General features: G+C 39.0%; 1 protein-coding gene across 2 annotated transcripts; it reads right to left on the reverse strand.

Moving 5' to 3' along the window:
• Positions 1 to 110: 110 nt before the first annotated feature.
• On the reverse strand, positions 111 to 16,788 carry LOC141913963 (uncharacterized). 2 transcript variants are annotated; one of them, XR_012620676.1, is made up of 4 exons: positions 15,820 to 16,788; positions 15,494 to 15,667; positions 432 to 494; positions 251 to 272 (listed from the first exon to the last, which is right to left on the reverse strand). XR_012620676.1 is itself a non-coding variant. In XM_074805195.1 (3 exons), the coding sequence occupies exons 1-3, from the start codon at positions 16,733 to 16,735 to the stop codon at positions 169 to 171; spliced, it is 1,083 nt and encodes a 360-aa protein (XP_074661296.1). In that variant the 5' UTR covers positions 16,736 to 16,788; the 3' UTR covers positions 111 to 168. The 2 variants fall into 2 exon arrangements, 1 of the variants encoding a protein (XP_074661296.1); XM_074805195.1 differs by lacking the exon at positions 15,494 to 15,667 and having other exon boundaries at positions 111 to 272.
• Between the last annotated feature and the right edge of the window lie 1,919 nt (positions 16,789 to 18,707).

Here is an 18,707-nt window from a genome sequence, read left to right on the forward strand (position 1 = left end):
GAGCCAAATCATTGCATAGAAATCACTACAAGTTCCGGAAGTAACTCATTTCACTTTCTTTAAGCATAGTTTAGTGAGGAGTGAGTGGTTTACGTTTGATCGCACTCCCTAATAAGGCATGGGCCTGTTCCGTACCAATTTAGCCCAGGCCAAATCATGTCGGAATGATCAAGGTCCACTCTTATTCCCACAAACATGGCTATTACACCATCTTAGATTACCGACATACTTCAAAAACGATACTATACATCCTCCTCCCATCCATAATCCACCTACCAAGTAATGAGAAAATTGAACAAAATCTGTACAGCCGGAATAAACTCTTACTCGGGGCCCTCTAGCCAAGGGTGAAAAGTTGATGGTATTCAAATTTACACTTCAAGTTAAACTTATATTTTAATGGACAAGGTTGCACGATGGGAAATACATACCAGATTGTTCATGTCCTTTAAGAAACCTCTTAAATGAAGGAAGATGATACGGGTGACAAGACTCTGAAAAAGAAAATTAAATGATAGTGAAAGCTTCACAAAAATGATATAAAATCCTACACTTTAACGAAAAAGAGTCCTTGAGCTTATTCGTATAAGACTTAAGTAATATGACTGAAGTTAAATATAGGATGCATGAATCATCTATAAGTGACTTCTAGATATCAAGTGATTAGCGGGCTGTGTACATGCAACTGATTATGCTTTACCTATTTACTTCACCTATACCAAGTGCGGTGAATAAAGCTGTTATACCACATGATACACCACATTTCATTACAAATCAACGTTTGTAATTTTTCCATTTTGTTTGAAATTACTATAATCTGTTATCGGCAGAGAGTTATGTATTTGCGTAGAATCACCACCAGTGAATAATATTTTCACCCCCAGTGAATAATATTCTCACACGCAGTGAAAAATATTTGTGGGGTGAATCATCTCAGCAGCTTATGGTTAAAATAAATATTGTCATTAGGATTTGCCTTTACTTGTGGGGTGAATTATCTATCCATGGCCTATACAGATCAAGCATGTACAGGTGGTCAGGTCATCAGTCAACCTGAGTTAGACTTAATGAACATATATTGGTTTACTTAATTTCAGGTGCAGGCCATAAAGATGTAATTCGTCACTTGTAGTATGTGTAAAGCTGACAGAACTGTTGTAGGGCCTAACCAGTACATTAATAGTCATGAAGTGCAAAACAAGCTAAACCACCACAAGTTATTCCAACCCAACAAGCCAAAAACGTTCGAAGCCAAGAAATGGTCCATATATGACAAAGAAACTATGTGTCATCTTTTTCGAAATGGTTGGGTTTACTGCCCCTCCCAAAATGCATTGTCTATTGACCTTATGCATGAAATATGTATTGCATATTGTTATAAAAGTTATTATTACACAGAAATTTACTAGAAGATCAATCGTCTCATTTTTCCCTTCTGATTTGATTTACCTGTCTCATTTAGAATCACAAACATAGACATGTACGCTTTGATGCACTGTAACATACATTTATTTTGGAAAACAAAACTGGTTTCAGTGAAACCACCAGGACTAAGCTTATAAACTAATAGGCCTCCTATTTGTAAGGTGAATTATCTTATAGTCCTAGTTAACTTTTAGTAACATTTAATACTGTTTATAGGGTGCACCGATACTTGTGGGGTGAATTATCTATAAGTGACTTAGATCAAGCATATGAGTCACTTGTTGGTTGTGTACAACTGATAATTTAACATTTACCAATACCTTGTGGGGTGAATTACTTATAGGCACAGGCACATAAATCTCTAGTCTTTCGTGGGGTGTTTAAAACAGGCAATGCTTTGGCATGATATTCCTATTGTTCCAGAGCTCACTAGGGTGATTCCACTCCACCAAACTGAGAAATTGACCCCCACAATCTATCCATATATCTCACTGACTATGAATTTATTTAACATCTTGCATTGAAATTGATAGGTGCTTTTAGTTCGTTCCCGCCTGTTTTTTTCCAACCCGCTTTCGTTTCTCGGACCATTAAATGTTTCTTGCAGTTCTTAGTACAGCCAGTATTACGGCATAGGTTCCTTGCAGGTTTGAGTACAACCAGATAATTATGGGACCCTCCTGTTTTTCAAAGGGACCTGACTTGGCAATTTCTTATTGAAAAGACTGAAAACCTGTCTAATATTTTCAAGATCCCTTCCCTAAATATACCATGACAACAACATAGGAAGTAACACTCGAAATTGAGGCCAAAAATGACTATTTTGGGCACAAACAATGTCACAGGATGGCAATCTTGTGTCCAATATATCCAGTTTTACTCATGGGCAAACAGTTTGATGCACTGTACCGTATATCTGCTTTTCACAAATTTCAAGACTGGTTGCAGTGGAATCACCAGGACTAAGTTTTTCGACTAGGCCTAATAGGCCGATCTGTGAGGTGAATTATCTTTTAGTCCTGGCAAACTTATACAGTAGAACTGGTGTAAGTCTGACTATTCAAAGTTGCATCCCGAATTTTTCCAGATTATTTTCCTATTAAAATCTTTTATCAAAATTGGATTCTAGAAGTCAGAAATATCAGTTCAGAAAGTTTCAAAGGGACTAGCTAATTTCAGTTCTTTTTAGAAAAGATTGTCACCGGCGTGCAGTGTCTATTATGTACCGGCAGAATGATTTTTCTGATGACGGACAAACATGATAAGCACAATAGAAGTCCGCTATAGAAAATAGCATTGACCCTGTGTCATTAGGGTTAGGGTCTTAATCTGTAGCTTACGCATATTACTCTAAGAAAACCTCCAAAATGCGACTCATTCGTAAATAAGAATTTTTCTAATTCTGACATTTTCCGTTGTCCCTATGTGTCCCAATTGAGTCAGTTCTCTAAAACTGTTTTTAAGGTACACCTATACTTGTGGGATGAATTATATATAAGGGATATAGATCAAGCATGCAAGTGACTTGTTGGTTGTGTACAACTGATAATTTAACATTTACCAATACCTTGCGGGGTGAATTATTTATAGCCCCAGGCCTCTGTACATAAATCTCTAGTCTTTCGTGGGGTGTTTAAAACAGGCAATGCTTTGGCATGATATACCTATTGTGCCAAGAGCTCACTAGGGTGATTCCACTCTACCAAACTGAGAAGTTGACTCCATAATTTACCCATATATCTCACTGACTTGCCGGGCTTGAAATTGAGGGAAAAAATTACTACATATGGCACAAACAATGTCACATGATAGCAATCTCGTGTCCAATACATCCAGTTTTACTCAGTTTGATGCACTGTACCATACATCTGCTTTGACAAATTTCAAGATAGGTTGCAGTGGATTCACCAGGGTCTAAGCTTTTCGACTAGGCCTAGAAGGCCAATCTGTGAGGTGAATTTTCTTTTAGTCCTAGTAAACTTAGGCCCTATACAGTAGAACTGGCGTAAGTCACACTGCTCAAAGTTGCGTCCTGATTTTTTTTTTCAGTTCCTGATTTTTTTTAGTTCATTTTCCTATCAAAATCGGATTCTAGAAGTCAGAAATTCAACTAAGTCAGCTAAAACATCAGTTCAGAAAGTTTCAAAACAATGAATTTTTTTATCTCTAAGTCAGTTAGCTAATTTCAGTTCTTTTTACAAAAACATTGCCTCTGGTGTGTAGTGTCTATTATGTACAGGCGGATCGATTTTTCCGTTGACGGACAAACATGTTAAGCACAATAGAAGTCCGCTATAGAAAATAGTATTGACCCCGTGCCATAAGGGTTAGGGTCTTAAATCTGTAGCTAACTCAGATTTCTCCAAGAAAACCTCTAAATGAGACTCAATCTTGAATCGAAATTTTTCTTATTCTGACATTTTCTCGTCCTTACGTGTCCGTCCGACTTACACCAGATCTCTAAAACTGTTTTAAGGTACACCTATACTTGTGGGATGAATTATTTATAAGTGAGTTAGATCAAGCATATCAGTGACTTGTGGGCTGTGTACAACTGATAACTTAAGATTTACCAATACCTTGCGGGGTGAATTATTTATAGCCCCAGGCCTCTGTACATAAATCTCTAGTCTTTCGTAGGGTGTTTAAAACAGGCAATATTTTGGCACGATAAATACCTATTGTCCTAAGAGCACACTAGGGCGATTCCTCTCGACCAAACTGAGAAATCATCTAATATCTAATGATGAAATTGATGGGTGCTTTTAGTTCGTTCCCTCTAACACATTCTCTGTTGAACTATGTGTGGAATATGTTCTGGGACTTAGCTCTTATTGAAAACACTGCAAATGACTGATCAGATGATCAGTGTTTTCACTAAGAGTCAAGTCCCAGACCCATTCCTAGCAGGTTTTAGTACAACCAGAAAATTATGGGACCCTCCTGGTTTTCAAAGGGACCTGACTTGGCAATATCTTATTGAAAAGACTGAAAACCTGTCTAATATTTTCAAGATCCCTTCCCTAAATATACCATGACAACAACATAGGAAGTAACACTCGAAATTGAGGCCAAAAATGACTATTTCGGGCACAAACAATGTCACAGGATGGCCATCTTGTGTCCAAAATATCCAGTTTTACTCATGGGCAAACAGTTTGATGCACTGTACCGTGTATCTGCTTTTCACAAATTTCAAGACTGGTTGCAGTGGAATCACCAGGACTAAGTTTTTCGACTAGGCCTAATAGGCCGATCTGTGAGGTGAATTATCTTTTAGTCCTGGCAAACTTATACAGTAGAACTGGTGTAAGTCTGACTATTCAAAGTTGCATCCCGAATTTTTCCAGATTATTTTCCTATTAAAATCTTTTATCAAAATTGGATTCTAGAAGTCAGAAATATCAGTTCAGAAAGTTTCAAAGGGACTAGCTAATTTCAGTTCTTTTTAGAAAAGATTGTCACCGGCGTGCAGTGTCTATTATGTACCGGCAGAATGATTTTTCTGATGACGGACAAACATGATAAGCACAATAGAAGTCCGCTATAGAAAATAGCATTGACCCTGTGTCATTAGGGTTAGGGTCTTAATCTGTAGCTTACGCATATTACTCTAAGAAAACCTCCAAAATGCGACTCATTCGTAAATAAGAATTTTTCTAATTCTGACATTTTCCGTTGTCCCTATGTGTCCCAATTGAGTCAGTTCTCTAAAACTGTTTTTAAGGTACACCTATACTTGTGGGATGAATTATATATAAGGGATATAGATCAAGCATGCAAGTGACTTGTTGGTTGTGTACAACTGATAATTTAACATTTACCAATACCTTGCGGGGTGAATTATTTATAGCCCCAGGCCTCTGTACATAAATCTCTAGTCTTTCGTGGGGTGTTTAAAACAGGCAATGCTTTGGCATGATATACCTATTGTGCCAAGAGCTCACTAGGGTGATTCCACTCTACCAAACTGAGAAGTTGACTCCATAATTTACCCATATATCTCACTGACTTGCCGGGCTTGAAATTGAGGGAAAAAATTACTACATATGGCACAAACAATGTCACATGATAGCAATCTTGTGTCCAATACATCCAGTTTTACTCAGTTTGATGCACTGTACCATACATCTGCTTTGACAAATTTCAAGATAGGTTGCAGTGGATTCACCAGGGTCTAAGCTTTTCGACTAGGCCTAGAAGGCCAATCTGTGAGGTGAATTTTCTTTTAGTCCTAGTAAACTTAGGCCCTATACAGTAGAACTGGCGTAAGTCACACTGCTCAAAGTTGCGTCCTGATTTTTTTTTTCAGTTCCTGATTTTTTTTAGTTCATTTTCCTATCAAAATCGGATTCTAGAAGTCAGAAATTCAACTAAGTCAGCTAAAACATCAGTTCAGAAAGTTTCAAAACAATGAATTTTTTAATCTCTAAGTCAGTTAGCTAATTTCAGTTCTTTTTACAAAAACATTGCCTCTGGTGTGTAGTGTCTATTATGTACAGGCGGATCGATTTTTCCGTTGACGGACAAACATGTTAAGCACAATAGAAGTCCGCTATAGAAAATAGTATTGACCCCGTGCCATAAGGGTTAGGGTCTTAAATCTGTAGCTAACTCAGATTTCTCCAAGAAAACCTCTAAATGAGACTCAATCTTGAATCGAAATTTTTCTTATTCTGACATTTTCTCGTCCTTACGTGTCCGTCCGACTTACACCAGATCTCTAAAACTGTTTTAAGGTACACCTATACTTGTGGGATGAATTATTTATAAGTGAGTTAGATCAAGCATATCAGTGACTTGTGGGCTGTGTACAACTGATAACTTAAGATTTACCAATACCTTGCGGGGTGAATTATTTATAGCCCCAGGCCTCTGTACATAAATCTCTAGTCTTTCGTAGGGTGTTTAAAACAGGCAATATTTTGGCACGATAAATACCTATTGTCCTAAGAGCACACTAGGGCGATTCCTCTCGACCAAACTGAGAAATCATCTAATATCTAATGATGAAATTGATGGGTGCTTTTAGTTCGTTCCCTCTAACACATTCTCTGTTGAACTATGTGTGGAATATGTTCTGGGACTTAGCTCTTATTGAAAACACTGCAAATGACTGATCAGATGATCAGTGTTTTCACTAAGAGTCAAGTCCCAGACCCATTCCTAGCAGGTTTTAGTACAACCAGAAAATTATGGGACCCTCCTGGTTTTCAAAGGGACCTGACTTGGCAATATCTTATTGAAAAGACTGAAAACCTGTCTAATATTTTCAAGATCCCTTCCCTAAATATACCATGACAACAACATAGGAAGTAACACTCGAAATTGAGGCCAAAAATGACTATTTCGGGCACAAACAATGTCACAGGATGGCCATCTTGTGTCCAAAATATCCAGTTTTACTCATGGGCAAACAGTTTGATGCACTGTACCGTGTATCTGCTTTTCACAAATTTCAAGACTGGTTGCAGTGGAATCACCAGGACTAAGTTTTTCGACTAGGCCTAATAGGCCGATCTGTGAGGTGAATTATCTTTTAGTCCTGGCAAACTTATACAGTAGAACTGGTGTAAGTCTGACTATTCAAAGTTGCATCCCGAATTTTTCCAGATTATTTTCCTATTAAAATCTTTTATCAAAATTGGATTCTAGAAGTCAGAAATATCAGTTCAGAAAGTTTCAAAGGGACTAGCTAATTTCAGTTCTTTTTAGAAAAGATTGTCACCGGCGTGCAGTGTCTATTATGTACCAGCAGAATGATTTTTCTGATGACGGACAAACATGATAAGCACAATAGAAGTCCGCTATAGAAAATAGCATTGACCCTGTGTCATTAGGGTTAGGGTCTTAATCTGTAGCTTACGCATATTACTCTAAGAAAACCTCCAAAATGCGACTCATTCGTAAATAAGAATTTTTCTAATTCTGACATTTTCCGTTGTCCCTATGTGTCCCAATTGAGTCAGTTCTCTAAAACTGTTTTTAAGGTACACCTATACTTGTGGGATGAATTATATATAAGGGATATAGATCAAGCATGCAAGTGACTTGTTGGTTGTGTACAACTGATAATTTAACATTTACCAATACCTTGCGGGGTGAATTATTTATAGCCCCAGGCCTCTGTACATAAATCTCTAGTCTTTCGTGGGGTGTTTAAAACAGGCAATGCTTTGGCATGATATACCTATTGTGCCAAGAGCTCACTAGGGTGATTCCACTCTACCAAACTGAGAAGTTGACTCCATAATTTACCCATATATCTCACTGACTTGCCGGGCTTGAAATTGAGGGAAAAAATTACTACATATGGCACAAACAATGTCACATGATAGCAATCTTGTGTCCAATACATCCAGTTTTACTCAGTTTGATGCACTGTACCATACATCTGCTTTGACAAATTTCAAGATAGGTTGCAGTGGATTCACCAGGGTCTAAGCTTTTCGACTAGGCCTAGAAGGCCAATCTGTGAGGTGAATTTTCTTTTAGTCCTAGTAAACTTAGGCCCTATACAGTAGAACTGGCGTAAGTCACACTGCTCAAAGTTGCGTCCTGATTTTTTTTTTCAGTTCCTGATTTTTTTTAGTTCATTTTCCTATCAAAATCGGATTCTAGAAGTCAGAAATTCAACTAAGTCAGCTAAAACATCAGTTCAGAAAGTTTCAAAACAATGAATTTTTTAATCTCTAAGTCAGTTAGCTAATTTCAGTTCTTTTTACAAAAACATTGCCTCTGGTGTGTAGTGTCTATTATGTACAGGCGGATCGATTTTTCCGTTGACGGACAAACATGTTAAGCACAATAGAAGTCCGCTATAGAAAATAGTATTGACCCCGTGCCATAAGGGTTAGGGTCTTAAATCTGTAGCTAACTCAGATTTCTCCAAGAAAACCTCTAAATGAGACTCAATCTTGAATCGAAATTTTTCTTATTCTGACATTTTCTCGTCCTTACGTGTCCGTCCGACTTACACCAGATCTCTAAAACTGTTTTAAGGTACACCTATACTTGTGGGATGAATTATTTATAAGTGAGTTAGATCAAGCATATCAGTGACTTGTGGGCTGTGTACAACTGATAACTTAAGATTTACCAATACCTTGCGGGGTGAATTATTTATAGCCCCAGGCCTCTGTACATAAATCTCTAGTCTTTCGTAGGGTGTTTAAAACAGGCAATATTTTGGCACGATAAATACCTATTGTCCTAAGAGCACACTAGGGCGATTCCTCTCGACCAAACTGAGAAATCATCTAATATCTAATGATGAAATTGATGGGTGCTTTTAGTTCGTTCCCTCTAACACATTCTCTGTTGAACTATGTGTGGAATATGTTCTGGGACTTAGCTCTTATTGAAAACACTGCAAATGACTGATCAGATGATCAGTGTTTTCACTAAGAGTCAAGTCCCAGACCCATTCCTAGCAGGTTTTAGTACAACCAGAAAATTATGGGACCCTCCTGGTTTTCAAAGGGACCTGACTTGGCAATATCTTATTGAAAAGACTGAAAACCTGTCTAATATTTTCAAGATCCCTTCCCTAAATATACCATGACAACAACATAGGAAGTAACACTCGAAATTGAGGCCAAAAATGACTATTTCGGGCACAAACAATGTCACAGGATGGCCATCTTGTGTCCAAAATATCCAGTTTTACTCATGGGCAAACAGTTTGATGCACTGTACCGTGTATCTGCTTTTCACAAATTTCAAGACTGGTTGCAGTGGAATCACCAGGACTAAGTTTTTCGACTAGGCCTAATAGGCCGATCTGTGAGGTGAATTATCTTTTAGTCCTGGCAAACTTATACAGTAGAACTGGTGTAAGTCTGACTATTCAAAGTTGCATCCCGAATTTTTCCAGATTATTTTCCTATTAAAATCTTTTATCAAAATTGGATTCTAGAAGTCAGAAATATCAGTTCAGAAAGTTTCAAAGGGACTAGCTAATTTCAGTTCTTTTTAGAAAAGATTGTCACCGGCGTGCAGTGTCTATTATGTACCGGCAGAATGATTTTTCTGATGACGGACAAACATGATAAGCACAATAGAAGTCCGCTATAGAAAATAGCATTGACCCTGTGTCATTAGGGTTAGGGTCTTAATCTGCAGCTTACGCATATTACTCTAAGAAAACCTCCAAAATGCGACTCATTCGTAAATAAGAATTTTTCTAATTCTGACATTTTCCGTTGTCCCTATGTGTCCCAATTGAGTCAGTTCTCTAAAACTGTTTTTAAGGTACACCTATACTTGTGGGATGAATTATATATAAGGGATATAGATCAAGCATGCAAGTGACTTGTTGGTTGTGTACAACTGATAATTTAACATTTACCAATACCTTGCGGGGTGAATTATTTATAGCCCCAGGCCTCTGTACATAAATCTCTAGTCTTTCGTGGGGTGTTTAAAACAGGCAATGCTTTGGCATGATATACCTATTGTGCCAAGAGCTCACTAGGGTGATTCCACTCTACCAAACTGAGAAGTTGACTCCATAATTTACCCATATATCTCACTGACTTGCCGGGCTTGAAATTGAGGGAAAAAATTACTACATATGGCACAAACAATGTCACATGATAGCAATCTTGTGTCCAATACATCCAGTTTTACTCAGTTTGATGCACTGTACCATACATCTGCTTTGACAAATTTCAAGATAGGTTGCAGTGGATTCACCAGGGTCTAAGCTTTTCGACTAGGCCTAGAAGGCCAATCTGTGAGGTGAATTTTCTTTTAGTCCTAGTAAACTTAGGCCCTATACAGTAGAACTGGCGTAAGTCACACTGCTCAAAGTTGCGTCCTGATTTTTTTTTTTCAGTTCCTGATTTTTTTTAGTTCATTTTCCTATCAAAATCTGTTAGCAAAATTTGTCTCAAAATCGGATTCTAGAAGTCAGAAATTCAACTAAGTCAGCTAAAACATCAGTTCAGAAAGTTTCAAAACAATGAATTTTTTAATCTCTAAGTCAGTTAGCTAATTTCAGTTCTTTTTACAAAAAGATTGCCACTGGTGTGTAGTGTCTATTATGTACAGGCGGATCGATTTTTCCGTTGACGGACAAACATGTTAAGCACAATAGAAGTCCGCTATAGAAAATAGTATTGACCCCGTGCCATTAGGGTTAGGGTCTTAAATCTGTAGCTAACTCAGATTTCTCCAAAAAACCTCTAAATGAGACTCAATCTTGAATCGAAATTTTTCTTATTCTGACATTTTCTCGTCCTTACGTGTCCGTCCGACTTACACCAGATCTCTAAAACTGTTTTAAGGTACACCTATACTTGTGGGATGAATTATTTATAAGTGAGTTAGATCAAGCATATGAGTGACTTGTGGGCTGTGTACAACTGATAACTTAAGATTTACCAATACCTTGCTGGGTGAATTATTTATAGCCCCAGGCCTCTGTACATAAATCTCTAGTCTTTCGTAGGGTGTTTAAAACAGGCAATATTTTGGCACGATAAATACCTATTGTCCTAAGAGCACACTAGGGCGATTCCTCTCGACCAAACTGAGAAATCATCTAATATCTAATGATGAAATTGATGGGTGCTTTTAGTTCGTTCCCTCTAACACATTCTCTGTTGAACTATGTGTGGAATATGTTCTGGGACTTAGCTCTTATTGAAAACACTGCAAATGACTGATCAGATGATCAGTGTTTTCACTAAGAGTCAAGTCCCAGACCCATTCCTAGCAGGTTTTAGTACAACCAGAAAATTATGGGACCCTCCTGGTTTTCAAAGGGACCTGACTTGGCAATATCTTATTGAAAAGACTGAAAACCTGTCTAATATTTTCAAGATCCCTTCCCTAAATATACCATGACAACAACATAGGAAGTAACACTCGAAATTGAGGCCAAAAATGACTATTTCGGGCACAAACAATGTCACAGGATGGCCATCTTGTGTCCAATATATCCAGTTTTACTCATGGGCAAACAGTTTGATGCACTGTACCGTGTATCTGCTTTTCACAAATTTCAAGACTGGTTGCAGTGGAATCACCAGGACTAAGTTTTTCGACTAGGCCTAATAGGCCGATCTGTGAGGTGAATTATCTTTTAGTCCTGGCAAACTTATACAGTAGAACTGGTGTAAGTCTGACTATTCAAAGTTGCATCCCGAATTTTTCCAGATTATTTTCCTATTAAAATCTTTTATCAAAATTGGATTCTAGAAGTCAGAAATATCAGTTCAGAAAGTTTCAAAGGGACTAGCTAATTTCAGTTCTTTTTAGAAAAGATTGTCACCGGCGTGCAGTGTCTATTATGTACCGGCAGAATGATTTTTCTGATGACGGACAAACATGATAAGCACAATAGAAGTCCGCTATAGAAAATAGCATTGACCCTGTGTCATTAGGGTTAGGGTCTTAATCTGTAGCTTACGCATATTACTCTAAGAAAACCTCCAAAATGCGACTCATTCGTAAATAAGAATTTTTCTAATTCTGACATTTTCCGTTGTCCCTATGTGTCCCAATTGAGTCAGTTCTCTAAAACTGTTTTTAAGGTACACCTATACTTGTGGGATGAATTATATATAAGGGATATAGATCAAGCATGCAAGTGACTTGTTGGTTGTGTACAACTGATAATTTAACATTTACCAATACCTTGCGGGGTGAATTATTTATAGCCCCAGGCCTCTGTACATAAATCTCTAGTCTTTCGTGGGGTGTTTAAAACAGGCAATGCTTTGGCATGATATACCTATTGTGCCAAGAGCTCACTAGGGTGATTCCACTCTACCAAACTGAGAAGTTGACTCCATAATTTACCCATATATCTCACTGACTTGCCGGGCTTGAAATTGAGGGAAAAAATTACTACATATGGCACAAACAATGTCACATGATAGCAATCTTGTGTCAAATACATCCAGTTTTACTCAGTTTGATGCACTGTACCATACATCTGCTTTGACAAATTTCAAGATAGGTTGCAGTGGATTCACCAGGGTCTAAGCTTTTCGACTAGGCCTAGAAGGCCAATCTGTGAGGTGAATTTTCTTTTAGTCCTAGTAAACTTAGGCCCTATACAGTAGAACTGGCGTAAGTCACACTGCTCAAAGTTGCGTCCTGATTTTTTTTTTCAGTTCCTGATTTTTTTTAGTTCATTTTCCTATCAAAATCTGTTAGCAAAATTTGTCTCAAAATCGGATTCTAGAAGTCAGAAATTCAACTAAGTCAGCTAAAACATCAGTTCAGAAAGTTTCAAAACAATGAATTTTTTAATCTCTAAGTCAGTTAGCTAATTTCAGTTCTTTTTACAAAAACATTGCCTCTGGTGTGTAGTGTCTATTATGTACAGGCGGATCGATTTTTCCGTTGACGGACAAACATGTTAAGCACAATAGAAGTCCGCTATAGAAAATAGTATTGACCCCGTGCCATTAGGGTTAGGGTCTTAAATCTGAAGCTAACTCAGATTTCTCCAAGAAAACCTCTAAATGAGACTCAATCTTGAATCGAAATTTTTCTTATTCTGACATTTTCTCGTCCTTACGTGTCCGTCCGACTTACACCAGATCTCTAAAACTGTTTTAAGGTACACCTATACTTGTGGGATGAATTATTTATAAGTGAGTTAGATCAAGCATATCAGTGACTTGTGGGCTGTGTACAACTGATAACTTAAGATTTACCAATACCTTGCGGGGTGAATTATTTATAGCCCCAGGCCTCTGTACATAAATCTCTAGTCTTTCGTGGGGTGTTTAAAACAGGCAATACTTTGGCACGATAAATACCTATTGTCCTAAGAGCACACTAGGGCGATTCCTCTCCACCAAACTGAGAAATCATCTAATATCTAATGATGAAATTGATGGGTGCTTTTAGTTCGTTCCCTCTAACACATTCTCTGTTGAACTATGTGTGGAATATGTTCTGGGACTTAGCTCTTATTGAAAACACTGCAAATGACTGATCAGAAGATCAGTGTTTTCAATAAGAGTCAAGTCCCAGACCCATTCCTAGCAGGTTTTAGTACAACCAGAAAATTATGGGACCCTCCTGGTTTTCAAAGGGACCTGACTTGGCAATATCTTATTGAAAAGACTGAAAACCTGTCTAATATTTTCAAGATCCCTTCCCTAAATATACCATGACAACAACATAGGAAGTAACACTCGAAATTGAGGCCAAAAATGACTATTTTGGGCACAAACAATGTCACAGGATGGCCATCTTGTGTCCAATATATCCAGTTTTACTCATGGGCAAACAGTTTGATGCACTGTACCGTATATCTGCTTTTCACAAATTTTAAGACTGGTTGCAGTGGAATCACCAGGACTAAGTTTTTCGACTAGGCCTAATAAGCCGATCTGTGAGGTGAATTATCTTTTAGTCCTGGCAAACTTATACAGTAGAACTGGTGTAAGTCTGACTATTCAAAGTTGCATCCCGAATTTTTCCAGATTATTTTCCTATTAAAATCTTTTATCAAAATTGGATTCTAGAAGTCAGAAATATCAGTTCAGAAAGTTTCAAAGGGACTAGCTAATTTCAGTTCTTTTTAGAAAAGATTGTCACCGGCGTGCAGTGTCTATTATGTACCGGCAGAATGATTTTTCTGATGACGGACAAACATGATAAGCACAATAGAAGTCCGCTATAGAAAATAGCATTGACCCTGTGTCATTAGGGTTAGGGTCTTAATCTGTAGCTTACGCATATTACTCTAAGAAAACCTCCAAAATGCGACTCATTCGTAAATAAGAATTTTTCTAATTCTGACATTTTCCGTTGTCCCTATGTGTCCCAATTGAGTCAGTTCTCTAAAACTGTTTTTAAGGTACACCTATACTTGTGGGATGAATTATATATAAGGGATATAGATCAAGCATGCAAGTGACTTGTTGGTTGTGTACAACTGATAATTTAACATTTACCAATACCTTGCGGGGTGAATTATTTATAGCCCCAGGCCTCTGTACATAAATCTCTAGTCTTTCGTGGGGTGTTTAAAACAGGCAATGCTTTGGCATGATATACCTATTGTGCCAAGAGCTCACTAGGGTGATTCCACTCTACCAAACTGAGAAGTTGACTCCATAATTTACCCATATATCTCACTGACTTGCCGGGCTTGAAATTGAGGGAAAAAATTACTACATATGGCACAAACAATGTCACATGATAGCAATCTTGTGTCCAATACATCCAGTTTTACTCAGTTTGATGCACTGTACCATACATCTGCTTTGACAAATTTCAAGATAGGTTGCAGTGGATTCACCAGGGTCTAAGCTTTTCGACTAGGCCTAGAAGGCCAATCTGTGAGGTGAATTTTCTTTTAGTCCTAGTAAACTTAGGCCCTATACAGTAGAACTGGCGTAAGTCACACTGCTCAAAGTTGCGTCCTGATTTTTTTTTTCAGTTCCTGATTTTTTTTAGTTCATTTTCCTATCAAAATCTGTTAGCAAAATTTGTCTCAAAATCGGATTCTAGAAGTCAGAAATTCAACTAAGTCAGCTAAAACATCAGTTCAGAAAGTTTCAAAACAATGAATTTTTTAATCTCTAAGTCAGTTAGCTAATTTCAGTTCTTTTTACAAAAACATTGCCTCTGGTGTGTAGTGTCTATTATGTACAGGCGGATCGATTCTTCCGTTGACGGACAAACTTGTTAAGCACAATAGAAGTCCCCTATAGAAAATAGTATTGACCCCGTGCCATTAGGGTTAGGGTCTTAAATCTGTAGCTAACTCAGATTTCTCCAAGAAAACCTCTAAATGAGACTCAATCTTGAATCGAAATTTTTCTTATTCTGACATTTTCTCGTCCTTACGTGTCCGTCCGACTTACACCAGATCTCTAAAACTGTTTTAAGGTACACCTATACTTGTGGGATGAATTATTTATAAGTGAGTTAGGTCAAGCATATGAGTGACTTGTGGGCTGTGTACAACTGATAACTTAAGATTTACCAATACCTTGCGGGGTGAATTATTTATAGCCCCAGGCCTCTGTACATAAATCTCTAGTCTTTCGTGGGGTGTTTAAAACAGGCAATACTTTGGCACGATAAATACCTATTGTCCTAAGAGCACACTAGGGCGATTCCACTCGACCAAACTGAGAAATCATCTAATATCTTATGATGAAATTGATCGGGCTTTTAGGTTGTTCCCTCTAACACATTCTTCGTTGAACCATGAGTGAAATATGTTCTGGGACGTGAATCTTATCGAAAACACTGCAAGTGACTGATCAAAAAACCTGTCTAATATGTTCAAGATCCCATCCCTAAATAAACCATGACAATACCATTAGGAAGAAACACTCGCAATTGAGGCCAAAAATGACTATTATATATTCCGATGACAACAGTGCAAGATTATAAAAACATTAGACCTACCTTCAATAAAAGGAGCTAAAATTGTGGATGATTCATCTGAAATACCGATGACGGGGGATGATTTACCCGTACCACAAGCTCCAACTGGTGACAATTCATCAGCAATGCAAACGACAGAAGACAATTCATCCGTACCGCGAGCTCCGATTGGTGACGATTTATCAGTAACGCAAACGACAGACGACATATCATCTGCACTGCGAGCTCCGATCGGTGACGATTTATCACTTTCGCAAACGACAGACGACATTTGAACGACGGACGACATTTCATCGGTTCCACGAGCTCCGATTGGTGACAATTTATCAGTAACACCAATGACAGACGATGTTTCATCCGAACCGCGAGCTCTGATCGGTGACGATTTTTCAGTTTCTCGAACGACAGACGACATTTCATCCGCACTACGAGCTCCAATTGGTGACGATTTATCAGCAACATAAACGAAAAATGACATTTCATCCGTACCGCGAGCTCCGATTGGTGACGATTTATCAGCAATATAAACGACTAACGACTTTTCATCCGTACTGTGAACTCCGATTAATGGCGATTTATCAGTAACACCAATGACAGACGACTTTTCATCCGGACTGTGAACTCCGATTAATGGCGATTTATCAGTAACACCAATGACAGACGATGTTTCACCCGTACCGTAAGCTCCGATTGGTGATGATTTATCAGTAACGCAAACGACAGACGACATTTGAACGACGGACGACATTTCATCGGTTCCACGAGCTCCGATTGGTGACAATTTATCAGTAACACAAATGACAGACAATGTTTCATCCGAACTGCGAGCTCCGATCGGTGACGATTTATCAGTTTCTCGAACGACAGATGACATTTCATCGGTTCCACGAGCTCCGACTGGTGACGATTTATCAGTAACGCAAACGACAGACGACATTTCATCTGCACCGCGAGCTCCGATCGGTGACGATTTATCACTTTTGCAAACGACAGACGGCATTCGAACGACGGACGACATTTCATCCGTACCGCAAGCTCCGACTGATGACGATTCATCAGTAACACAAACGACAGACGACATTTCATCCGTACCACAAGCTCCGATTGATGACGATTTATCAGTTTCGCAAACGACAGACGACATTCGAACGACGGATGACATTTCATCCGTACCGCGAGCTCCAGTTGGTGACGATTTATCAGTTTCACAAACGACAGACGACATTTCATCCGTACCGCAAGCTCCGATTGATGACGATTTATCAGTTTCGCAAACAACAGACGACATTCGAACGACGGACGACATTTCATCCGTACCGCGAGCTCCGATTGGTGACGATTTATCAGTTTCGCAAATGACAGACAACATTTCATCGGTTCCACGATCTCTGACTGGTGACGATTTATCACTTTCACAAACGACAGACGACATTCGAACGACGGACGACATTTCATCCTTGCCGCGAGCTCCGGTCGGTGACGATTCATCAGTAACACAAACGACAGATGACATTTCATCCGCACTGCGAGCTCCGATTGGTGACGATTTATCAGTTTCGCAAACGACAGACAACATTTCATCCGTACCGCAAGCTCCGACTGATGACGATTTATCAGTAACGCAAACGACAAACGATATTTCATCCGCACTGCGAGCTCCAATTGGTGACGATTTATCACTTTCGCAAACGACAGACGACATTCGAACGACGGACGACATTTCATCCAAACTGCGAGCTCCGATCGGTGATGATTCATCAGTAACACAAACGACAGACGACATTTCATCCGCACTGCGAGCTCCAATTGGTGACGATTTATCAGTTTCGCAAACGACAGACGACATTTCATCCGTACCGCAAGCTCCGATTGATGACGATTTATCAGTTTCGCAAACGACAGACGACATTCGAACGACGGACAACATTTCATCCGTACCGCGAGCTTCAGTTGGTGACGATTTATCAGTTTCACAAACGACAGACGACATTTCATCCGTACCGCAAGCTCCGATTGATGACGATTTATCAGTTTCGCAAACGACAGACGACATTCGAACGACGGACGACATTTCATCCGTACCGCGAGCTCCGATTGGTGACGATTTATCAGTTTCGCAAATGACAGACAACATTTCATCGGTTCCACGATCTCCAACTGGTGACGATTTATCACTTTCGCAAACGACAGACGACATTCGAACGACGGACGACATTTCATCCGTACCGCGAGCTCCGATTGGTGACGATTTATCAGTTTCGCAAATGACAGACAACATTTCATCGGTTCCACGATCTCCGACTGGTGACAATTTATCAGTTTCGCAAACGACAGACAACATTTCATCGGTTCCACGATCTCCGAATGGTGACGATTTATCACTTTCGCAAACGACAGACGACATTCGAACGACGGACGACATTTCATCCATACTGCAAGCTCCGATCGGTGACGATTTTTCAGTTTCGCAAACGACAGACGACATTTCATCCGCACTTCGAGCTCCAATTGGTGACGATTTATCAGCAACATAAACGACAAACGACATTTCATCCGTACCGCGAGCTCCAATTGGTGACGATTTATCAGCAATATAAACCACTAACGACTTTTCATCCGTACTGTGAACTCCGATTAATGGCGATTTATCAGTAACACCAATGACAGAAGACAATTCATCCATACCGCGAGCCCCGATCGGTGACGATTTATCAGTAACGGAAACGACAGACGACATTTCACCCGTACCGCGAGCTCTGATTGGTGAGGATTCATCAGTAACGCAAACGACAGATGACATTTGAACGACGGACGACATTTCATCCGTACCGCGAGCTCCGATCGGTGACGATTTATCAGTAACACAGACGACAGATGACATTTCATCCGTACCGCGAGCTCCGATCGGT

The sequence above is a fragment of the Tubulanus polymorphus genome, chromosome 12, assembly GCF_964204645.1.
Source record: "Tubulanus polymorphus chromosome 12, tnTubPoly1.2, whole genome shotgun sequence".
Taxonomy (NCBI): domain Eukaryota; kingdom Metazoa; phylum Nemertea; class Palaeonemertea; order Tubulaniformes; family Tubulanidae; genus Tubulanus; species Tubulanus polymorphus.

Bases quoted from the DNA above. Each gene is read 5' to 3' on its own strand.
- LOC141913963 (XM_074805195.1), bottom strand. From the start codon at position 16,735: ATGTCGTCTGTCGTTTGCGTTACTGATAAATCGTCACCAGTCGGAGCT. The intron at 495-15,819 runs GTAGGTCTAATG...TTTCTTTTTCAG, and splicing joins TTTAGCTCCTTTTATTGAAG to AGTCTTGTCACCCGTATCAT. The intron at 273-431 runs GTATGTATTTCC...ATTACTTGGTAG, and splicing joins TAAAGGACATGAACAATCTG to GTGGATTATGGATGGGAGGA.